General features: G+C 58.0%; 1 protein-coding gene across 18 annotated transcripts in view; it reads left to right on the top strand.

Moving 5' to 3' along the window:
• MAD1L1 (mitotic arrest deficient 1 like 1) overlaps positions 1 to 24,616 on the top strand; it is a 425,682-nt gene that overhangs the window by 274,653 nt on the left and 126,413 nt on the right. For all 18 annotated transcript variants that reach the window (XM_055115663.2, XM_008973147.5, XM_063605596.1 and 15 more), the window contains one exon: positions 4,188 to 4,278. In XM_055115663.2, coding sequence (XP_054971638.1) covers positions 4,188 to 4,278 — 91 coding nt within the window. The remainder of the gene's footprint in view (positions 1 to 4,187; positions 4,279 to 24,616) is intronic.

Genomic DNA, 24,616 nt, shown 5'->3' with positions numbered 1-24,616 from the left:
CCCTGTGATTCATTATCTCCCACCATGTCCCTCCCACAACACACGAGAATGGTATGGGGGAAACCGCCCTGTGATTCATTATATCCCACCACGTCCCTCCCACAACACACGAGAATGGTATGGGGGAAACTGCCCTGTGATTCATTATCTCCCACCATATCACTCCCACAACACATGGGGATTATGGGAGCTACAATTCAAGATGAGATTTGGGTGGGGACACAGCCAAACCCTATCAGGTATCATAGCTAAGAAATCTTTGGCTGTCCCAAATTCACAAGATTTTCTCCTGTATTTTCTTTTAATAACTTTGTAACTTTTGGTTCAGGATTGAGCAGGATTTTCATTTATTGTACAAGATTTTAATTCTTTATTTCCCCCAAGAACACCCAGTTGTTCCAGAACCATTTGTTGAAGAGTTTGTCCTTTCTATGCTGAATTGCCTTCATATATTTTTCAAAAATTGGTTGTGTTTGTGCTCCTATTTCTGGACTCTGTTCTGTTTGATCGGTCTGTCTGTCTTGCAGACCAGTACTGCACTGTTGTGATTACTACAGCTTTAACGTAGTTGGTGAAATTAGGTAGCCCCTCCTTTTTCATTGTCAATGTTGTTTTCTCTATTCTAGGTCCATTACATCTCCATATGAATTTTAGAATCAGCTTGCCAATTTGTACAAAGAAGCCTGTGGGATTTTGACTGAGGTTGCTGATTCTGTGGATTAATTTGGGGGAGAAGTGCGTTCCCAACACCCAGAGTCTCCCAGCCTGTGGACAAGGCCTCTCTCTCTCCCTGTGTGGAGGTTGCCCTGGAGCTCTCTTCACAGTGCTCGGAGCTTGTCACGTGCAGGTTTTTCTTGGCCTGTTCCGTTCCATCTCTGTGTATTTCATGGTGTTGGATGCTTTTGTCAGTAGTATTTTCCAGATGACTTTCTGGTGCTGATTTCTAGTTTAATTCCATGATGGTCCTATAACATAGTTAGAATTATGAAATTCCTAAATAGACTGAGCCTTCTTTTATGGTTTAGCATGAGGTCTTCTTGGTACATAGTTCAAGTGCTCCTGAAAAGACTGGGTCTTCTGCTCTTAAGAGTCGAAGCATTTATCCAGGTGAAATAGGTCAAGTTGGCTGATCATGTGGTCCTTGTCCTCCTGATTTTTTGCCCGTTGTTCTATCAGCTATTGAGAGAGGGATACTGAAGTCTCAGATTGTCATTGTGGACCCGTCTATTTCTCCCTGCATTTCTGGCTGTTTTTGCTTCATTTGTTTTGCAGCTCTTTTATTAGCACACACATGTTTAGGATTATTATTTTCCTTTGATTAATGAATCTCTTTATTATTATAAGTTACCTTGTTGGTAATAATATGTGCTCTGAAATTTACTATTTCTGGTATTAGTAGTGTCTCTGGCTTTCTCTTGCTGGTTTTCTTAGTGATGGCATGTTATGTCTTTTTGCATCTTCGTATTTAAAGTGCATTATTGTCAGCGGTGTCTGATTGGGTGTTGCTTTTTAATCCAGTTTGAGTGTCTGCCTTTTAATTGTGGTAGTTAGGCTACTTACATCTAATTTGTTTGTGATATAATTAGTTTTGATCTTGTCATTTGACTGTTTTCTACTCATCTGTCTCTTCTTCATTTCTGTTTCCTTTTTTTTTTTTCTTTTTACCTTTTTTCAATCCACTTTGGTATTTTTCTGATTTTGTTTTATTTCCTTTTTTGGCATCTTAGCTATAAGTCTTTGTTATTTTAGGGCTTGCTGTAGGGTATATAGTATACATCTTTAACTTACCACAGCCTACCTTCAAGTGATATTACGCCTTCTCACATACAGTATAATCACCTTACAGCCGCAGTGTTGGTTTTTCTCCTCCAGCCTTTATACTGTTGTCATACATTTTATTTATTCTATATATTAAATCCCCAATATATTTTCATTAGTTTTGTTTAATCTATTAATCACTTTAAAAAGTTGATAATTTAAATTTTTTTAAAAGACATGAATATAAGAAAGATCTCCCTAAATGCAGCTGCTGTTCCAGCCCTCCTGGTTCTCCGTGCAGATCTGGGTTTATTTGCCCCGCCCCGCCCTCGTCCTCCTTCACCTGCAGGCCTTACCTGACATTTCTGTAGAGCAGGTCGGCTGAAGATGAATTCTTTAAGCTTTCGTGTCTGATCTGAAGGCATCTTCATTTGCTTTTGTTTTGGGAGATGTTTTCACCGTTAAGGTGGTGGTTTTTATTTCTTTCGTTATTTCAGAAATTTCTCCCTCCTCTTTTCTCCGTTGCACTGTTTCTCGTGAGAACCCCGCCTTGTGCCTCTGTAGGTACCACCTCTGCCTTTAAGATGGTTTTCCGTGCCGTGGTCCTGAGCAGGCTTGTCCTGATGTGCTCTGGGGCTGCCAGCGTCTTGTTTCCTGGGCCTGTGTTCCTTGCGCTGCCTCGTGTCTGTTGAGCTTTCTACATCTGTGGCTTTATCCTTTCCATTGAAAGTGGAACTTTCTTATAGTATTTGTCCCATTGCTTCCTCTGCCTTCTTTCCTTTGGGGACTCTCGTTCATGAATGTTATGCCTCATGAAGCTGTCCCACAGCTCAGTGATTCTCTTTTCATTTTTCAGGAATCTTTTCCTCTCTGTGTTTGTTTGCTTATTTATTTGTTTTTGAGACAGGGCCTCGCTCTGTCAGTGCTGGAGTGCACTGGGGTGATCTTGGCTCACTGCAGCCTCCACCCCCTGGGTTCAAGCGATTCTTATGCCTCAGCCTCCTGAGGAGCTGGGACTACAGGGGTGTACCACGACGCCCGGCTAATTTTTTTATTTTTAGTAGAGAAGGGGTTACGCCATGTTGGCCAGGCTGGTTTTGAACTCCTGGCCTCAAGCGATCCAGCTGCCTTGGCCTCCCAAAGTGCTGGGATTACAGGCGTGAGCCACCGTGCCTGGCCTCTGTGTTTTGTTTTTGATAGTTTCTATTGCTGTGCCCTCGAGGACATTAAACTTTTCTCTTACGGATTCTAATCTGTCATTAATCCCATCCAGCATGTTTATCTGACAGGTAGTTTCCACTTCTACCTGTGTCTCTTCCGAGTCTGAACTGTTGCATTCTTCCAGTAGTTTTAACAACTGTCTAAATGTCCCTGTTTGCCAGTGTTGCTGTCTGTGCAACGCTGCGTCTTGGTAGGTATTTGTTGTTTGGTTAATCTCTTCATTATAGGCCGTGTCTTCCTGCTGCTTTAAATGTCTGGTAATCTTTGACTGGATGGCAGGCATTGTGAATTTTAGCTTGTTGTGTTCTAGACATTTTTGCATTTGTATCAATCTTCTTGATCTTTTTTCAGAGATGCAGTTAGGTTTCTTGGAAAGAGTTGGGTTTCCTCGGGTCTTGCTGTTGTGGTGTGCTGGGACGCCCTGGAGCAGTTCTCAGGCTGGAATAGCTGTCCCCGCTCCTGTCCCTGTGCGGTGTCGAGTAATCTTTCCATCACTACAGGCCTTGACAGACTTTTTTTATTTTTAAACCACATGAATATGTTTTCCATTCAAAATATTAGATCTAGAAATGAAGACAAAACTAGACAGCTTTTTACAGTGAACTAAAACTGGCCCCATTCCGGTTGCGGCCATGGAGGTTTGTTTTGTATTCTATTCCCGCTGTGGAGAAGGGAACTCACCATGGGTCGCCTGGAAGCGTGCTTTTGTTTCTCATCTGAATTGTGCCTCTGTGGTCCCCTGTCATCAGCTTCTTCCACACCCCACAGTAGAAGTCCTTTCCTGTCTTTTCCTCATTTCTGAAGGTGTCCCGAGGTTGCTTTCCTGTCCCTCAGTGTCCCCTGCACTCCGCCATCACATCACCCTCTGGGAGTGGCTGACGGACACGGACACACTGACTCCCAGGCGTCCTGCCTCGGGCTGGTTCCCTCTGTGCTTCCAGCCAAGGTGTGGTCGACAGAGACTTTCTCCGCACGGGCTCCTCCAGCTGAGCAGGGGCCCCCACGGACTCCCCCATCCTGTACTTGTGTCGTTTTCCAATTTTCTCTTGATGTTATTGCTGGACTCTGAGAGCTTCACAGATATGTATTTAGAAATAAAGCTGTATAGCTGGGTCTCCTAACCTTTCACCTCCTTATCACCCAGAGGGTGGGACTTCCCCAGCATGGCTGGCCTCGGACACCTGGTCACCGTCTTGCTGTCCTTGCAGGTTGAAGGTCGAGGAGCTGGAGGGCGAGCGGAGTCGGCTGGAGGAGGAAAAGAGGATGCTGGAGGCACAGCTGGAGCGGCGAGCTCTGCAGGTGAGGGCGGGGCAGCCTCTGGGTGAGGCACTGCCTGGGGCCTCTCATTTCTCTGGGCATCGTGAACGACCGTGGTTCCTGCTGCCACAGAACACCCGTTTTCTGGCTCGTCTGTCTGAACTCTCCTCCCTCCCATGTGCACCCCCTTGCCTGGCGGGGAGGCCATGCCGCTGATAGGCCTGCACTGGCTGCCTCCGGGGTCCTCTGCGGCCTGCGCCACCCACACGCCTGGTGTCAGTGGAGTGGGCTCTGGGCAGATTTGCACTATGCCCACCCGGGATCTGCTGTGGCGAGGCTGGACTGCTGTTTGTGTTCTTTTAATTGTGCTTTCTCTTTGGTTTTCATCCTCCTGAGTTGCTGCATGGCAGGAAGCCCTCAGGTTCGAGGTTACCGGGTTTTTGGACAGGCCATTGATTTTATCTTGGCACCTATTAGAGGCAGATCAAATCTGTTTTTTATGACCAGTTTCTGGCGATGGGAGGAGTGACATCTGTGGTGATGGGCAGCTCCGAGCCGCGCTGGCCTGTCCTCAGCCTAGGACCTGTCATCTTGTTTTAACTGGGCCGTGGTGTACAGGGAGCGGTCACGGGGCTGCTGCCCGCCCACCAGAGGCTCTGCGTCAGAGCTGCTGAACGTCTTTCTGGGTGTTGGGCTGAGCAGAGCCTGAACCCTGCTCCTTGGCGCCCACGTTGCTTGCTGACTGGGGGCCAGGCATCCCTGCAGGCACCACTTACGGCTTCCCTGCTCCAGCTTCCAGCCCTTTCCCCAAGGCGTCCTCAGTGGCCGGCCCTTGGAGCTTGTTGAGGCGTGAATGAGGTGAGGGGTGTGGGTGAGTGCGGTGCCAGCACTGGTGAACACCTGATGGGGCCTGGCCACCATCCCCGTTCTGCGCAGACGGCGTGTGCTCGGGAGCTCACTAGCGGAGCACTCCTCTGTGGGAGATGCCAAGGGCTGTCAGGTACCACGGGGTTGGCATGAGGAGTGGGGCTGGCAGTGTCACCTGTGACCCTCTCCTGAGCTCTGCCAGGGCCTTGGAGGGGTGGGGGCTCTGCCCCTAGGCATGTCCTGAAGCTGCTCAGAGCTGAGGCGTGGTGCTGCAGTGTGGCCAGTGTGGCCATTTGGGGAGAGGACAGGGCTGGGCCTGGTGGTCCTGGGGAAGCAGATGTTTATGCCGTGATATGGTGACCTCGAGCCTAGCCCAGGATTCAGGAGCTGTTCCTCCCTGGGTCAGGGCAACAGGGACAACTGTGCCCGGATGGCATGGGAGAAGCAAGTGCAGAGCAGTGAAGCGGGGAGGCCACTGGGGTTCGGCCTGTGGAGTGTTGGAAACTTCCAGACAGCCCTCCAGCTGCCACCACCTCTGACACCCCCTGCGATTACACCCTTAGTGGGGGGACGTCCAGGGTGGCCCTGGGGAAGGTGAGGCCTCACAGGCCCTGTGGTGGCTCAGGCTGCCCCTGGCTCTGGATGCCCAGGGCTGTGCCATTGAAGGAAATACTGTAAATAGGGGTCCATTTCCAAGATAAAGTGCCTTGAACCGGCTTAGGTCACCAAACTACAGAAGAAACAGGATGTACTAGGCCCCTGCTTGGATCACCGATGCCTGCTTGTCGGCCTCCCGCTCCCCCCTGCCACCCCACCCACCTTACTTGCCCTCATCCAAACCAAAGACGTTTAGTCTAAGATGAAAGTTATACTACTCTGCAAAATAGCTCGTTTCGTCTGTTCTTATCAGCCTGCCCAGCTACTTAGGTCAGAAGTCAAATAACTGAAGAGCCCCTGAGCTGACGAGGATTGCAGTGCATTGTGGGCTGCAACAAAATGCAACAGGACAACCCTAAAAAAACACCTATAGCCCCTGCCCAACAACCAGTAGGCAACGTCCAGGAAGACTGTGACCCCAGAGTACTCAGCCTGTGAGGAACCGGGGGAGGGGCCTGCGCACTAGGGGATAAATGGCTTGTTGTCACCGTGCTGGGTGTGCCTGCCCACCAGACACCTAATCTTGCAAGACCATTGAAAATCTCTCTTTTGGCTGGGCATGGTGGCTCACGCCTGTAATCCCGGTACTTGGGGAGGCTGAGGCGGGTGGATTGCCTGAGGTCAGGAGTTCAAGGCCAGCCTGGCCAACATGGTGAAACCCTGCCTCTACTAAAAATACAAAAATTCGCTGGGCATGGTGGTGGGCACCTGTAGTCTCAGCTACTCAGGAGGCTGAGGCAGGAGAATCGCTTGAACCCAGGAGGCAGAGATTGCAGTGAGCCGAGATCACGCCACTGCACTCCAGCCTGGGTGACAGAGCGAGGCCCCAGGAGCCGGCTGCCGCCCCTGCACCCACTATGCGATGCCCTCTCCTCTCCCTGCTCCCACTCCCTCTGGAGAAGCCTTCAAGTTGGGCCGCTTCAAGGAAGATTGATTAAAATCAGCTGCAGTCTGACTTAATTGGGAACATATGCTTGGAGAGGGGCTTGACTAGTTAGAACTTTTTGTAATTAGTTCACAGCTGGTTGGCGAGGAAAGAGAATTTCAGTTACCCCTTAGAGCTGGGCGCGAGTGCCGCTGCCCTCCCGCGGTGCTGAGGCCAGGAGACCAGGCCTGGGAGGTCTTCGTGCTGCCTTCCTGGGAGGGCCGTCATTGGGTCCTGCTGTGGCACTGGCCTTTCTGGGTCTCCCTAAGAGCCCAGAGCTGTCCACACACTCATTAGGGCCGACTGGGTGCACCCTTGTGTCGCTGAAGGGGCTGGAAGTGGGTGGGCGGGGCTCCTGGACTGCAAGCCCTCCCATTCCTTGGTGCCCACGGACGGTGGCTGGCCGGGCTTCTGGCGCCCCCTCTCGAGATGGGGAAAGTGAGGCCCACAGGGAGCCTGCGTGTGAAGGAGGAAGGAGCTCAGACTCTCCATGTTGGGAGGCAGAATGAGGCTTGAACGTGTTGCAGTGTTCTGAAGTGAAGACAGAAATCGGGCGGACCCTATGGAACTCCAGATCTGGCGGCAGAGGGACCCCCATGGCTATTGGTGCAGCCGCAGTAGTCAGGTCAGGTGGGCGGCACAGTCCCTGACCCCACCTGCAGCCACGGCCTCCTGCCCCACCCCTGTCCCCACCTCCTGAGTGTGCCCTGTGCTCTTCCCCAGGCCTAGAACTGAGGAGCTGGGGCCCCAGCGCTTTGTTCTCTTCTGGCTCCTGGCTGCCCTCTGATGCGCCACCTCATAGCTGGGACACTGGGCCTTGTCAGCTTGGACCCCACAGCCTGGGGTGGGCCACAGCTCTGTCTCCCACTGGCTGCAGCCTGACCTCAGTGTGCTCCCAAGGATGTGGAGGGCACGGGCCTTTCCCGCAGGCTGTCTTTGGAGATCTCCGGTGATGGCTCCTGGAGGGCCCTGCACATACCTGGTGAACCAGGCCTGCATGGTGGCCATTCCTGTTATCTGTCATAATACCGTCGTCCTTACCTCCAAGACACTTGCACGTTTTCCACGTCTGTGGTTCTGATGGGCCACATGCGGGGATGGAGGGCACCGAGCTGGGGCAGGACCCACAGTGAGGCTGGTCGGGGCTCACAGGCTACGGGGCAGGACACACAGTGAGGCCAGTCGGGGCTCACAGGCCGCCCTGGGTAGAGAGGGGCACGTCCAGTGGAGGCCGCACTGGGCAGGACACTGACCTTCTGGCTGGGCGGGCGCATCCCCACCTGACAGTCCCACCCAGGAGCCTCCAGCTTGTGTGTGTGAAGTGTGCAGCCTGGGCCGGCACCTGTGCCCCGTGGGGCCCCCGTGTCACCCAGCAGTGATGGGAGCAGCATTCAGACTCAACCCTGTTGGGTTTTTTCAGCATTTGATGATGAACATTTAAAGATACGTTGTGAAGCTGAGGGGAGTTTGCAGCGAGCGCCTGGTCACCCGCCACCAAGGCTCCACCACGGATGTTCTGCCGCGGGGCTTCCTGACATCTCTTTATCCCTCTCCCAGCCGCCGCGCCACTTTATTCTTCTGACGCGCTTTAAGTAAATTGCAGACATCTGCACGCTTCCTCTAAATGCCTCAGTGTGCGTGTAATTAAGTAGAATTCATCTTTGGGTTCTGAAGCCCGTGCTCCAGCCGTTCCTCGATGTGGCCTCATCATGGTGCTTGTTTGGGCAGGTTGGTGGTCAGGGCTGGTGGAGCCCCCCAGTGCGGCTCCCTCCCCGCCCCACCTGCCTGCTCCTCCCTGGCGGGGGCCTGGGTGGGGTTTGTGGCTGGGGCCAACCTCAGTGTCCCAAGTGCTGTTCAGGAAAGAGACCAGACAAGAGCCCTGTGACGTTTAAATAAGTGCATCTGTTTTGGGAAGGAGTGGGTAGAAGATTGCCGGGTTCCCTGTGAGCAGAAGCTGGAAGCACACGGAGACCGTTCTGCTCCCGTCTGCACCAGCAGGCAGGCGGTGCGGTACCTCACATCCCTGGTCGGTGTCCCTGGGACCAGGGTGGGGCGGGCCCATCACCTCTCCTCAGACCTCCTCACCCCCTCCCTGAGATGCCATCCCTGTGGCCCCCAGATCCCTGGAATTCTGAAGCCACCAACGCTGCAGCTGCCCTGGGAGAGGGCCGCGTCCCCTCCTGGAGCCACAGCTGCCCCCTTTGTGCCGGCGTCCATGCCCAGGTGTGGTGGGCATGTCCCTGTACCGGGGCCTCCCGGCGGGTGCTCTGAGCCAACCTCCTCAGGTCTGGCCTCTCCCGCTCGCTGGACTCTTAGTAACGCATGTGGCTCATCAGTGGGACCTTCATTCTGTGTTTGGCTCTTTCTCCTGAACCTTCTACCATGTTGGACAGAGTGTGGCCTCTGGACTGGGACGATGGGCCTGGTGTTACCTGGTGGCCTCGGGAAGTGCTCCTGTCTGTGCCCTGAGGACCTCCTTTGTGAGGCAAGGGGGTTGGACTTTTCCTGGGAGGCAGGATCACGGGAGGGCAGCTCTGCAGGGCCCATGGGACTCCATGCTCACCAGCCCAGCCCTCCCCTCCCATGCGTGAGCCACCTTCACGCACCTCCTCTGTGCCAGGCGCTGCTCTAAGCCAGGGCACAGCGGGGGCCAAGGAGCCACAGCCCGGATGTTCTGGGCCCCTGTTCTGTGGGAGTCATACAGCGAGCTGATGGTTCAGACGGATGAGGTGCTTCCCGTCCGTGAAAGGAAGCAGGTCATTGGCACGGGGCCCCAGGGACCCACGTTAGGTCCTGGCGGGACCAAGGGCTCCTGGTTTCCTCCCGTGGCTCGTGGAAGGACAGGAGAAGCGCCCACTCCGGACCGGGCCGCCGGGGAGGCTGAGTCGGCCGCAGTCCTCGGAGCAGCGTCGTGTTTTCTGTGATGGTGCTCGTTTTCTTTCCGTGAGATCTCACTGCTCCACAGATTCCCGGCAGCCGATGCTGTGTGTGGGAAACCAGGAATGTTCTGCCCACGAGGGCTGAAGGTGCCGGTGAAGTTGGGCGTCTGTTTTAATCGGAGCTTCCTGGCAGCCTAGGGAGAAAGGAAAGTGTGATCACTTACGTAATTCCTGCCATGGGAGTTTGCAGACTAAGCCTGAGATTCTAGAAGAAATGTCACCGATGGGGGCTTGGCCATGGTGCTGCCACTGATGGAAGAGTGGCTTTGTTTCACCACACTGACCAGCAAGTCCACCGCTGCATACATGCCCAGAAGAACCAAAAGCAGGGACTCATGGATACGGGCACCCACGTTCACAGCAGCCTCGCTCACGGTAGCCCAGAGGTGAGCGCACCCCAGCGTCTGTGGACAGATGCATGGATGGACACAGTGTGGTCCTTCCATACGGTGGAGCATGATAGATATAGCCTCGAGGAGGAGGCGCGTCCCGACACCTGCCGCAGCATGGATGGACCTGAGGACGCTGAGCTGGGTGAAACCGGCCAGTCCCAGAAGGACACAGGCTATGTGATTCCACCTACACGAGGCCCCTAGAGTCATCAGATCCATAGACAGGAGGTGGAGAGGCCGGTGCCAGGGGCTGGGGCTGGGGCAGGGGAATGGAGAGTGAGTGTTGATGGATGTGGGCTTTAGCCTGGAGAGGTGAGGAAGCTCTGGGAATGGGCTGTGGTGGTGGCCGCACAGCACTGAGAGTGTGCTGAATGCCAGGGAGCTGTGCACTTAGAATGGTTGTGGCGGTCAGCTTCCTGTCACGTGCGTTTCACCACAGTGAGACCCAGCAGGCAGTTTGTTAGGAGTGAGCCACACCCCAGACGGGAGGGGCAGGGCGCTTGGGGTGACTACTCCAACCCTGCCCTCACACAGCCTCTGTCCTTCGGTCACTCCTGCCTTCCTCAGGCCCTTCATCCACCAGCTGGTCCTGCACCTGCTGCCTGAGCCCCTGAGGCCTCCTGCCAGCTCTGGCTGAGCCTCAGGCAGGATGGTTTAGGTGCTGGCTGTTGTTTGTGCCCTGTAGTGGGGAGACTGGGATAGCAGAGGCTGCCCAGGGCTCCTGCTCATCCGCCAGTCTGGAAGGGACCCAGTTCACTTCCTCGGCAGGCCAGGGGAGCAGCCTCCCGGGTGAAGCCCACGTGTCTGGGAAGGAGGAGGAGGACCTGTGGTTGCAGCGGGACCAGGACAGTGCTGGTCCCCCGCCTCCTCCTCCCAGGAAGCATGGGCTTCGTGCCCAGGGTGGGTGGCCAGTGGGTACCCTGTGCACTGACCACACTGCCGTGGTGGGAGCTCAGGTAGATGCCTCGTCTGCAGATGGGGCAGGCGATGTGCTGTGAGCTGAACGAGGAGCATGGGTGGCAGAGCCAGGACCCACCGCGGTGCTCACTGGGCTCTGCCCGCTCATCCCCCACTCGCCCACGTGTGCTGCTCCCCCCATGCTGATCTTTGCCAAAGGCCCCACTAGAGCACCCTCCCCCTGTGGGCCTGCAGCTGCTCACAGAGGCAGCAGAGGGTGGCGAAGGGCCTGGGTGCAGGGGAGGAGGTGAGAGCTGCAGCTGGGGGCAGACATTGAGGGGCTCCCGTGCGGGGTCGGATCTGGCGCTCAGAGCCAGGCCTCAGCCTAAGTCACTGTTGTCCAGCCCTTCTGACGATGAGGGTTTTTATCTTTTCCCTCCAAATTGTTTACAAGTCGCCCTCCGCAGATTACCTTCTGAAGGACTCGGGTGGAAGTCAGCGGGTGATTACCAGCACCGGGTAATTGGCTGTGCTGAGAGTCCTCCATCTGCTGATGAGGCCTGAGGTCAGGGGAGCTTTCATGAGGGCTTGCGGGCCTCGAGGTGGCGCGGGACGTGCAGGAGGGTGGCAGAGCCACTGGACGGACGGACAGACGGATGGTGTGGGTGTGCCCGAGTTCTCACTTCCCTATCACATGGTGACCATCCTCGCCGCTGGGTGACATGAGACTGAGGTCAGGGTGCTGGGGACTGGCCCAGAGTCACACAGTTGTGGCTGGTGGAACTGGGACCCAGCTCGGGCTCTGCCAGACCCCTGCGTCTGCTGCCTGGGCAGGCATGGGCATGCACGCCTGGCCCACGAGCCCTTGTCCTTTGTCTAGAGATCGTCTAGTAGTCTCTGCTGTCCCCTCAAGTAGAGATGTGCCCAGGGACCCACTGCTGAGCACCTCGATCTCCCCCAGCCTGTCCCTGCTGCTGCCACTTGGACTGAAGCCATGTCTTGCACTTGGGGTAGAAAACCAAACTCAAAGGCGGGACCTGGGGGGTCCGGGCTCCTCAAAGCTGATATCCCTGAGCATGTCTGCAGCCTCTTGGAGGCCCGGGGCCTCCTCTGGGAAGCAAGGGCCATGGCCCTGTCTGCACGTGCCCCGCGCGGGGTGCCAGTCCCCGCGGCTCTTGGACATGGCACGATGGAGGTCTCCCCAAGCAGCCGCTGCTGCAGGCACTGCGTCCAAGGGACTGATGTCCTTTTGGTTCCTGGGCGTATCTGCAGAGAAACGGATCAGAGCAGCTTTTTAGAGGAGAAGGGAAGCACAGGGCCCTGCCGGTGCCTGTGGGGTTTGAGGGGAGGTGGAAAGTGGCTGCGGCATTCCTGGGGGCCAGGAAGAGGCCCCTCCCCGCCGCCTCCACTTGGCAGGACTCTGGGGAAGGGGAAACACTTTGCTTCTCTCATGAGGAACTGGGTTTGGACCTGGAGCCTGCCCATGGCCTGGTTTGCCAGATGCGCCTCGGTTCTCAAGGACGTCTTGAGTCCTCAGACAGGGTTGGAGTTCAAGAGGGACTCAGAGCCGGGCGCATGTGGCAGAGGGAAGAGATCCACGTCTTTGGTTTCACTGCGCGGGTCCCCCCGGGCGATGCTTGCGTGCCCGGCAGAGCTCCTTATAGCCTGAGACCATGTGCACGTCCGTTAACCCGCCCGACCTTTCCATGGACTTGGTAGGTCACCATAGCCACCACTCTACAGACAGCAGATCGAGGCTCAGAGAGCAAGCTAGTGCGTGTGCACACACTCTGGACCGCAGAGTGTCAGCTCTAGGGGCCGTGCCCCGGGCCCCTCCTAGGAGAGCCACCCTGGAGCCTCAAGGAGCAGGCCCCGGGCAGCGTTGCCCCAGCTGGGCTATTCCTTTGCTGACAGGTCCAGGGAAGCCCCACATGGCGTCCTGAGGCAGCAGCTGTCTGTCCTTCCTCCTGGATCCCGTGTGTGTGTCGGGCCCGGCCCCTCCTGTGTTGTACGAGTGTCTGGCCTGGGTCTCCCTCCAGAGCTATGCATCTCGTCTCTGTTCAGGGACTGCTCCAGGCAGGTGGGGCAGATGTCAGCCTTGCTGGGTGCCATCAGGACCATCTCCTCCTCACCACAGGCACAGCCCCTGGAGCCCAGGAGTTCAGCCCAGGGTGATCCGGTCTCAGCCTTGGCCAGATTAGGAAGGGGATGCTGTCCCCGCCCCGCTGACCAGTGGAGACTCTCACATGCCGTCCTCCCTGGCCACGGCAGGCCGCCCGCCCTTTCTCTGCTATGGAACCACAGAGGCTGTTATCAGGGGTGTCATGGGAGGAGCCCCTGACCCTTGCTGGAACCAGGACAGGCATGACCCCTCCCAGCTCCCTCCTCCCCTGGTCTTTCACGTGGAGCTGCCCAGCAGGGTCTCAGGCCGGGAAGGCCAGCCCCGGAGCTGTGCGGTGGCCTCAGCGCCGTCTCCTGGGTGCCAGTGTCCTGGGTGCCAGTGTCCCGGCTCCACTGGTTTGGCAGACGTGCTGGCTCACAGGGCGTGTCCCGCTGGGGAAAGCTGTGGCCCCTCCCTCAGGCCCTGGTGAACCCTCGCTTAGCTTCTGGGCAGGGCCCTGAGCGGAGGCTATACAGCACACGGTCACTGGGGGGTGGAGGGGGGTCATGGGGGGCGTTTGCTGGGGCCCATGGCGCAGGTGGGTGGGCTCACTCGCAGGCTGGCTTTGCCGTGGGCGCCTTGGCTGTGGGGAGTTTCCACTTCTGGTGAAGCCTGGCCATGGTGCATGTGCTGGAGGGGCCTCCAGGGGCTCCGCCCTGTGACCCCGGGCCACTCCCTCTCCCCCTGCAGCTGCCCCAGATGAGGCCCGGGACACTCACTCCCCATGGTGGAGCACTCAGCTCTGCAGAAAGGGAGCTCTCGGGGTTCTGTCCTACCCCCATCCAGTTCTCATCCTCCCACCGCTCCCGGGCACTGGTCACGGACAGCGGCATGGCCTCTGTCCCTCCTTGGGCCTCAGTTTCTCTGTCTGCTTCAGGCTGCCCTCTCCCATCCATGTGCCTCTACCTGCTTGGGAGCTGCTTTCCTGGAATAGGTGGGACACGGCCCCGCAGGCCCCTCAGCGACAGGTGTGTATAGGTGCATCCAGCCCTTCAGCCCTCCTGCTGGCCCTGAGCAAGTTGCCCAAGGTCAGGCCGCTGCTGAGGGCAGGGCTGGGAGGTGTGACCCTCGCCTGGGCTTGTTACAGAGGCAGGTTCCACAACCCAGCCGTGTGCGGCAGGCAAGGCCATGGGCAGGAGATGGGAAGGCCAAGCGGGCAAGGCCACAGGCAGGAGATGGGAAGGCCGGGCCTCTGCCTGTGCCTCTTGGTGGGCCTGGTTCTGCAATGCCCTGGCCCAACAGGCACAGCCCGAGCTGCCTCGATCTCCTCCGTGAGCCATTTCCTTCAGCCAGGAGAGGTATTGATTGAATTTTGACGCCGGACGATCTATAAATATGCATAAGGACTGGCGGTTATTTAACTGTGTTTTCCATTCCCCTCTTGTCGCTGCTTCCTTCCAGCGCTTTCTCTGCTCTCGGCATGCGCGTCAGGCACACGGGGACAGGCGCCTCCCTCCCCGAGTATTGCCTGGGCCTTGCTGGAGGCAGCCTCCTCCCCGGCAGGGACCTTGAGGATAGGGCCCCTCAGAAGCCATTTCCTTTGCCCGGGGCAGCCAAGGGCCCATGGCACCCAGCTCCTGCACGCACCAGGGCGTGGGCTCAGGGCTTTCCTGCCCTCTGCTCCGGGTCTTATGAGCATTTTGGCCGGAAGGGAGGTCCTTAAGGTGAAACTCACCACACTCACCCTCACAGATGGGAAGCCGAGGCCCAGAGAGGACGGAGACCTGCCGGCGAGTTAGGGGCCGAACTCACAGTGGGAACAGAGATGGAGCCAACGCCAGCCCCCACCCAGCCTCCTCCTCCAGGACTTGGGCTGTAGACAGTCCCCTGAACACAGAGAGAAACGGGCCGTCGAGGCCGAGGCCTCCTGGGGGCACAGGTGTGGGCTTACAAGGCAGCCCGGGAGCACCCGCACCCTCTCTGGGCCTTGTCTCTCCCTGTGCACACCCCTCCAAGACCGCTTTGTCTGAAGGTGGGGCCCTGTCATCTCCAGAACCCTAGGCCCAGCCTGGAGGGGAGCTTGGACAGACAGTAGGCCTGCAAGTGGCCGGGGACCTGCCCTGCCCGTCCTAGCATTCTCCCGCCGCACCCGCCAGCCGGCTCTTCCGCTTAACCATGCTGGGTAGCAGCACCAGAGCGCCTGCTCGCTCTGCAAGTGAAAGATTTCTGTTGAGTCCATGATTGCACCATCGCATCAAAGGAAGGCTCCAAACTTTTCCTTTTGAGATTCTCGTCAGCGTCTCAACAGTTTTCTCAGCTGTGAATCAAACAAGGCAACAAATTTTAGCAGAAGATTATAGCCATTTTCCCCTTTCTTCCTGGAAGCTGTCAGCTAACAGCCGATTCCAGCAAGGTTGCTCCATCTCCCATCTGCTTGAGTTGAGTGGTGCCAGCCCCCGACGGTGCTCCTGCTTGCTGGCACACACAGTGCTCAGCGCCCTAGGTGGGTGGGGTGCACGGGGCCGGGGCAGCACTGGAGGGGCTTCTCCCCACGCCTGGAGCCTCACACTGACCCCCTGGGCCTGCAGCTAGAGGTGGGTTCTGTGAGCGGGAGGCGTCCTGCCAGAATGCACAGAGGGCAGGGGTGGCCCTGAGCAGATGGGCAGATGGGGCCTGGGAGGAAGTGATCTTGCCTCCTGGGCTGCAGAGCCCACCCCACATCCGCTGCCTCCTGGCCCCAGTGTACAACCTGCTGGCCCTTCCTCTGGGCTGGGGCTTGGTTCGTCCATTGCCTCCTGGCCCCAGTGCAGAACCCACTGGCCCTTCCTCTGGGCTGGAGGCTTGGTATGTCCATGGTGGGAAGTGCTTGGGTCTTTGCGTAGGAGGATCTTGAGGCTGCACTGGCCTGTGTCTCATCTGGGATGCCCCTGGACCACCTCCTGCCCTGGTGGTCCCTCCCCAACTGCCTCCAGACTTCTCAGGCCACGCTCTGAGCCCCTTGGGGCCCCCAGCCACAGCCACGCCATGCAGAGCCCTAACCCCGGTCTGCGGCCCAGCGCCGCCACCTTACCCACACCTCTGAGGGGTCACGTGAGTGCTGCATGACTGTGTTCTCCTCCAGAAAGCAGCAGAATACATGAAAGAGGGCTCACAGAGCACTGGCCGGGCCCGGCACCCCATGGGGTCTGCAGATGGCCGCTGCCCTCACCCTCCTTCCCTTCATCTCCAGGGTGGGCCCAGCAGCAGCAGCACCTCTCCCACACCCTCTGCTTCTCCTAGGTTGCGGCTGCGACCCAGGAAGTGAGAGTGGGACTCTCCACGACTTGGAGAAGGGTTCCAAGCCCTTTCGTGGGACCTACTTGCTCTTACTTCCTGCGTTACTTTAACCACTCTAGCCACCTGGTTTAAGCCCCAGGAGCACATCCGAGTGTAGTAAGTGTTCATCATCATCATGCATTCATTCAGCAAACACATCTTCCACATGGAGCCTGTGCCGGGATAGTCCTCGGTGCTGGGGCTGCGGTGGTGGACAGGAGTCCCTGTCACCGCGGAGCTGGACTTCTGGCGTGGAGGACGCCTACTGAGATGAGTGTTTAGGCTGATCGGGGTGTCCCGCTGGCAACAGCAGTCACCCTTGGCAGCTGGCCTCTGCTGGGCCCCTGCTGAGCAGGCGCCGAGGCACCGTGCTGCTTCCCTGCTCTGCAGAGAGAGACGGAGGCCTGGCCCTTCGCAGCCCCCATCTAGCGGGAGGGTCTCGGTGTCCACTGTCTCTCCCAGTGGCCGACGGCCCAGGTGAGGGGCTGCCCGTGCCCGTCTCCCTCTGCTTCCGGCTCCCTTGGTGGCCACTGCACTGTGCACTTGCAGGGGCTGCCAAGCCACAGAAGCCAGGCCAGCCGGTCCCCTGCCTGTCAGGTGCTGACTCACAGGGGTCTTTGTCCCCATCAGCTGCAGAGGTGGCCTGCAGGCTCCAAGAAGCCACCAAGGCAGGGCCCTGTGGGCACACCCTGATGTCACCTGGTCCTGCAGACTGTGGTCACTGCACTTGGTGTCTGGGCCCAGCTGGCAGGAGTGGGAGAGGGCCGACGGGGTGGGGGGTGATGGTCAGGCCACTGTGCCCTAGAGGCTCTTCCGGCTGTGGAGGAGGAGGGTCTTGGGGGCAGGGACCCCCTTCAGCCTCACATTTCCCAGCCCAAGCAGGATACAAGTAAGGACATTTCCTTACGGAGCCCCAGAGTTTCTCCTTCACCCTGGAGCTCCCTCCAGGCAGCCCCTCTCAGCCCTTGTCCTCCCCGTGGAGAGCTGCTCTTGAAGTTGAAATCGTGGCACATGCAAAGGAAGAGGCTGGTTTGAGCCCCGCAGGCTCTGGCGGCTGCGTCCACACTTCCTGCTGTTTCTCACTCCCCACCCGGCCGCCATTCCTAATAGCTCTATTGAAATGCGACGCGCGTTCCACGTACCTCGTCCCTTTGAAGGGGGCAGTTCAGCGGCTTTTATGTCCACGGCTAGTGCAACCACTGTCACCCTTCGCAGAACGTTTTGATCCCCTCTCAAGGAAGCCCGAACCCTCTAGTTCTCCATCACCCTGCTGTCTCCCGTGCCCTCAAACCCTCAGCCACCAGTCGGCTACTGCCTGCCTCTGTGGGTCTGTCTGTTGCGAGCATTTCCTGGAAAGGGAGTCCCGTGGCCTGTTCTGAGCATTTCCTGGGAGGGAGTCCCGTGGCCCATTACCAGCATTTCCTGGGAAGGGAGTCCTGTGGCCTTTGTGATTGGCTTTTCTCACTTCCCTTGTTCAAGGTTCACCCATGTGGTCGTAGGTGTCGGTGGTGTATTCCTTCTTGTGGCTGAAACACCCCACTGTGCACGGCCGCATCTTATGTATCCAGTCATCAACTGGTGGACCTTGTGTTCCTTCTTGTGGCTGAAACACCCCACTGTCTGCACGGCCACATCTTACATATCCAGTCATCGGCTGATGGACATCTGGATGGTTTCCGCTTTGGGGCTGTTATGAACACAGCTGCCCTGAACATTCACGGACGAGTCTGTGTAGATGTGTGTGCAGTTCTCTCGGGGGTCTGCCTGGGACTGGGCCTGCTGGATCACATGGTAACCGTTTCACCATTGGAGGAACTGCCAGACTGTTCTCCAGGGCTGCCGCACACTAGGGTTCCAGTTTATCCCCATCCTCACCAACGTGTTGTTGCGTGACTTCCCGGCCGTCCTAGGGGTGCAAAGTGATACCTGGCTGTGATTTCACTTTCTGTCTCTGGATGCCGGATGATGCCGAGCAGCTTTTCGTGTGTCTATTGAACTCATAGAAGTCTGTCTTCAGATGCCTTGCCCATTGTGACACTGGGTCCTCATAGGAGTCTGTCTGCAGACGCCTTGCCTATTGTGACACTGGGTCGTTTGCTGACAGTGCTTCATGTGTTGAGGTGTAAGTTCTTCGGGTATAGATTTGCAGACATTTTCTCCCATTCTGTGGCTTGTTTTTGCCTGTCACTGGCGTCCTTTGAAGCACAAGAGTTCTTAGTTTGGATGAAGTCTGATTACCTGTTTTTTTCTTTTGTTCCTTGTGCTTTAGGCTAAGAATTCTTTGTTAAATCCAAGGTTAGGAGGGTTTCCTCCTCTGTTTTCTTCCACAGGTTTTACGGTTGGGCTTTGCGTGGGTCTTGGATCCATTGTTACTTAGTTTTTGTTTATGGTGGGAGGCGGGGCCCAGCTTCATTATTTGGCATGCGCCAGCCCGTTGTCCCAGCAGCATTTGTTGAAAAGACTATTTTTCCCTATCGAAAGGTCTTAACACCTTTCTCAGAATCACTTAACATGAACGTGTGGTTGGTTCCTGGACTCTCCACTGTGTTGTTGGTCTGTACGTCGGTCGTCATGCCCACACCACACCATCCTGATTGCAGTGGCTTTGTAATAAGTCTTGAAATCAGGAGACTGAGTCTTCCTCCCGTGTTCCCCCTTTGCAAGCCTGTGGTGGCTCTTCTGAGCCCCTGCAGTTCCGTGTGAGTTTCAGAATCAGCTTATCAGTTCTTCAGGGAGGCCGGCTGAGTCCTGGGATTGTACAGAATGTGCAGATCAGCCCTGGGAGTCTCTGGTCCCGACAGCGCCGGGTCTTCTGATCCGAGACATGGGATGTTTCCTAATCACCTAGATCCCGCCTAGTTTCCTCCCATGCTGTTTTGCTGCCTGTGTGTTTGAAATGGCTCGTCTTGGTGGGGTGGGCGCAGGAGTGGTGCTGTTTGTATAGGACACAGGGCCATCCTCCCATCCCGACACTCGGCTGCCCTGGAGACGGGCCTCAGCACAGGGCTCCCATTACCCCTGCACTTCCAGCACCTGCTGAAATGTGTGGCGCGCGGGCTCTGAGGCATGGAATGGTGTGCCTGACTCTGCGCTGCCCAGGCTGTGGTCACAGCAGCAGGCTGGAAGTTTGGCTGTCGCCCCCAGCCACCTTGGGGCACGGTCCTGTCTCACCTGGAGCAGAGGTCCTGGGCCCCCAGGGGCTCAGGCGTGGCCTCCCTCTGGAGGGGCCGGGAATGTCCCCTCCACGTGCTGAGCGTGGCCCAGGAGGCTCCTCTGTGGGATGCCAGCTGCTCCCACCGTGAGTGGCAGCTCCACCCCTGTATTCACAACTGTGCTGAGGGCATCCAGGGCCTGGAAATCATGTCAGATGGGCAGACAGGTGTGCGGGTGGATGGACTAAGGGAAGAAAGGAAGGATGGCAGGAACGAACGCGTGGAGGTCAAGAGCCTGGCCCAGAATCACGGTGGGGACGTGAGCAGGTGGGTGGTGCCCAGTCTGCCCCTCCCGTGCTGCCTCTAGGGGCTCTGCCTTCTCCAGGCATTAGGCAGGGAAAGTCCCCTGAACTTACAGAAAGACGACTAGCTGCCTGGAATGTTGCCATCTGCACAGAGCCCTAGCGCCTGTCCTCCCACTTCCCTCACCCTCCTGGGAGGTGGGTTCTCCACGCCACCAGTTATGGAGCCGAGGCTTGTTCTCAGCCCTGGTCAGTGGTGCCATCGGCAGGTCGCTCCAGCCCCAGCCGCAGGTGCCCAGTGAATGCTCTCCGTGACCCAGGGCCTCCTGCTGCAGGTGGAAGCCGGGCCACGGGAACCTGCGCCGACCTTGGCCTCACACTGTGGCTCCGGGAGAGCAGGACCTGGTGGTGCATGCGTAGCGGCTGAGGAGGACAAGCCTGGGGGCTGGTCCCAGCCTGGACACGGTGGCTTTGCACACACCAAGCCTTCGCCCCCAGCGGGGCCAGCAGTGCAGGGCGCTGCACTGTTGGGGGCCAGAGGGTGACAGGATTGGTGTTTAAGAAGAACTTCTCAGTTTTATCTTTTCTGTTTTGATTTGGTTTCCTTCATCTCTACTGGCTTCTGCTTTTGGTCCTTAAATCCTCTAATATACAGAATTGTTTCCTGGACCTCAAGCCCCCCATCAGGGGGGAAACCTCATCCCAGGATGATGGGCCGGTCGCGGGGCACCCTGGCTGGGGGCTGGGGACTGGGGCTGTGCCTCTGGCTCTCGTTCCTGCCCGTGGAACGTTGAACGTTGCCAGGACATCCACCCTGGGGAACTTGACATCCTCAGGCACTGCTGGGTCCAACGCCAGCGCTGGGTGCACCACCGCTGACCCCCCACCCCTCCTGCAAGTCCCCCTGTCTGCTAAGTAGGAGGATGCTGGGGCCAGGTGAGGCCTTGCTGGGCAGCCTCTAGGATGGTCACTACCTCCTCCCACCTGGAGGTCCCTTCAGGAGGTCCGCGGTGTTGAAGCCTGGGGAGGAAGAGGAGGGTGAGGCCTGCGGGGGGAGGAAGAGGAGGGTGAGGCCTGGGGGAGGAGGGTCTCACTGCTCTGGGTCAGAGGAGGGCTGAGTACACGCCGTGCGGCCTGGTTCTTGCCAGGGGTCAGCTGACTACAGCCCCGCCTGCTGTGCAGCCCCTAAACTAAGAACCGTTGTACATTTTTAAAGGGTTGAAGAAAATCAAAAGAAGAATATTTTGGGACACACGCGGGTTATCTGAAATTCAGATTCGTGTTTCCGTGCCCGCAGCTCCATCAGCGGGGCCCATGCTGGCCTTGTGTGCCCTGCGGCTTTCTGGGTGCAGTTGCAGTGCTACGTGGTTAGGACGGGGGCAGGGTGACTGCACAGCCCCGTGACTGGCTGGTCTCCGCAGGAGGCGGCCCCACCCTCTGCCCACATCCTCCCTGGCTCCTCGAGGCTCCGTAGGATGGTGAAGAGGTTGAGATGCTGTCCAGCCCACAGAGGCCCCGGAAAGCCAGTGCCGCCCGTCAGAGGGGTCTCCTGAGTGCGTGTGGGTGGCTGGATTCTGCATACTGGGTTATCTTACCCCGGCTGTGAAAACTGGATGAAGTAGCAATCCTTTCAACCCCAAGAGTCTGTGATTCAGCCAGAGTTACAAGATGTCTCTTCATCCTCTGAGGTTTACAAGGTTCTCAGAAAACCTGTGAAGAGCTGCGCGGACCCTCTCCTGCCCCGGCCCAGCGGCAGGGCTGCCGCCTCCCTCTCCCCTGGGCCTGAGTGGGTGGATTTCCCCTCCCCTCCTCCTTCCCAGGAGAAGCACAGAGGGAGCGGCCAAGCGAGCCATGTCTGCAAACCCCGCTTCCCTCTGCGGCGGCCTCTGCCATCGTGCCATGGGGCCGGAGGTCCCTGGTCCAGGTCAGCATGTCCATCTCCACTGGCCTCTTCCATGAGGGGGGTGGCAGGGCCAGCAGTTAGCTTGTGTGACGTGATGTCAGGGGGATGTCTTAGAGTCCGGGGTGGCACCAGGAGGGGTGAGGTCTCTTCCCTTCTTCCCCATCCTCTCCTCTCTCCCTGTTGGAGGCACATTCTGGGCTCTGGGACCACGATTGCCCATGGCTGATGGGCTCCAGCCCCAGTGAGGTCCCCAGGGCACAGCCCAAGCCAGGCCTCGCCGTCCTTTGGGGACTTGGAGAGCAGTGGCCCACAGCAGCCTGAGCTCCTGGGAGGCTGGAGGCTTACTGCACCCGGTCTCTTCACCCCGTGGGGTGTGTCCACACCGGCCTCTCCTGAGAGCGTGGGGTGATCTGAACACAGGATGTGTTTCCCTGTTCCCCTCTGGGAGATAGGACAGTGCGTGGGCAGAAGCCCCAGGGGTGGCAGGAACTCATTGCCAAAGGGGAGGAGGCCATTGCTATGCGTAGTGCTGGCCTGGCTTGCTGGGTCATGTCTGTGCCTGACATGACCCATGTCACGACCATGGTCATGTCTGTGCCTGAGGGACCGGGTGCCCATCCAGTCTCACTGCCCCACAGCTCACAGCCACGAGCTGCAGAATCTCAGCACTTGGCGGGAGCCCTGGCCCGTGTGTGTGCGTGTGTGTGTGTGTGTGTGCGCCTCTGGCTCCAGCCCTGGCCCGTGTGTGTGTGCATGTGCCGTTGGCCCTGGCCCTGGCCCGTGTGTGTATGCGTGTGCCGCTGGCCCCGGCCCTGGCCTGTGTGTGTGTGTGTGTGTGTGTGCGCCGCTGGCTCCAGCCCTGGCCTGTGTGTGTGTGTGTGTGTGTGTGTATGTGTGTGTGTGCGCCGCTGGCCCCGGCCCTGGCCCGTGTGTGTGTGTGTATGTGCATGCGTGCACCGTTGGCCCTGGCCCTGGCCTGTGTGTGTGTGTGCGTGCGTGCACCGCTGGCCCCGGCCCTGGCCCGTGTGTGTGTGTATGTGCATGCGTGCACTGCTGGCCCTGGCCCATGTGTACGTGCGTGTGCTGTTAGCTTTGGCCCTGGATTGTGTGTGTGTGTGTGCGCCGCTGGTTCTGGCCTATGTGTGTGGGCGCTACTGGCCCCAGCCCTGGCCTGTGTGTGTGTGTGTGTGTGTGTATGTGCGTGCGTGTGCCGTTGGCCCCAGCCCTGGCCTGTGTGTGTGTGTGCGTGCGTGCACCGCTGGCCCCAGCCCTGGCCCATGTGTGTGTATATGTGCATGCGTGCACTGCTGGCCCCGGCCCTGGCCCATGTGTACATGCGTGTGCTGTTAGCTTTGGCCCTGGCTTGTGTGTGTGTGTGTGTGTGTGCGCGCCGCTGGTTCCGGCCCTGGCCTGTGTGTGTGTGTGTGTGTGTGCGCGCGCGCATGCGCCACTGGCCCCGGCCCGTGTGTGTGTGTATGTGTGTGCGTGCGCCACTGGCCCCGGCCCTGGCCTGTGTGTGTGTGTGTGCGCGCGCGTGTGTGCGCCACTGGCCCCAGCCCTGGCCCGTATGTACGTGCGTGTGCTGTTAGCTCTGGCCCTGGCTTCTGTGTGTGCTGCTGGTTCCGGCCCTGGCCCGTGTGTGTGGGCGCTACTGGCCCCAGCCCTGGCGTGTGTGTGTGTGTGTGTGTGTGTGCGCGCCGCTGTCCCCGGCCCTGGCCCGTGTGTGTGTGCACCTCTGGTCCCGGCCCTGGCCTGTGTGTGTGTGTGTGCGCCTCTGGCCTGTGTGTGTGTGTGTGTGCGTGTGCGCGCACGCGCCTCTGGTCCCGGCCCTGGCCCGTGTGTGTGTGTGCGCCTCTGGTCCCAGTCCTGGTCTGTGTGCGTGTGTGTGTGCGCGCGCGCGCCTCTGGCCCCAGCCCTGGCCCGTGTGTGTGTGTGTGTGTGTGCGCGTGCGCCTCTCGCCCCAGCCCTGGCCCATGTGTGTGCGCCTTTTCATATGTTTATCAGCTTTTTGGGTGTCTTTTTGGGAAGTGTCTACTCACATGTTTTGCAGATTTTTAGAGTGGGTTGTCTGACATGCCCTTGGTTATTTCTGGCATGCCCTTGGTTATTTCTGGCATGCCCTTGGTTATTTCTGACTTCTTCGTATGTTCTGGATCTGAACTCTTTCTCAGAAATGTGATTTTCAAACAGCACCTCCTGCTCTGTGGGTGCCTTTCCACTGTTTCAGTGGATGAAGTTCTTAATTTCTATAAGGTCAGTTGTACTCTTTTTTTTTTTCTTTTACGGCCAGCACTTCCTGAACCCTGTTTGAGTAACCTGTGTCTACTCCCAGGAGACAGAATGTGGTGGAACTGATGTTTGTGTGTGATGTGAGGTCGGGGTCTCAGGTGTGCAGTGACCCTGCACCTCCCTGCCGTGGGCGGCTGATGTTTGTGTGTGGCGTGAGGTCGGGGTCTCGGGTGCGCAGTAACCCTGCAGCTCCCTGCTGTGGACGGCTGATGTTTGTGTGTGGCGTGAGGTCGGGGTCTCGGGTGCGCAGTGACCCTGCACCTCCCTGCTGTGGGCGGCTGATGTTTGTGTGTGGCGTGAGGTCGGGGTCTCGGGTGCGCAGTGACCCTGCACCTCCCTGCTGTGGGCGGCTGATGTTTGTGTGTGGCGTGAGGTCGGGGTCTCGGGTGCGCAGTGACCCTGCACCTCCCTGCTGTGGGCGGCTGATGTTTGTGTGTGGCGTGAGGTCGGGGTCTCGGGTGCGCAGTGACCCTGCACCTCCCTGCTGTGGGCGGCTGATGTTTGTGTGTGGCGTGAGGTCGGGGTCTCGGGTGCGCAGTGACCCTGCACCTCCCTGCTGTGGGCGGCTGATGTTTGTGTGTGGCGTGAGGTCGGGGTCTTGGGTGCGCAGTGACCCTGCACCTCCCTGCTGTGGGCCGCTG

The sequence above is a fragment of the Pan paniscus genome, chromosome 6 (genome assembly GCF_029289425.2).
Source record: "Pan paniscus chromosome 6, NHGRI_mPanPan1-v2.0_pri, whole genome shotgun sequence".
Lineage (NCBI taxonomy): Eukaryota > Metazoa > Chordata > Mammalia > Primates > Hominidae > Pan > Pan paniscus.
This window is presented reverse-complemented; position numbering and strand designations above follow the sequence as displayed.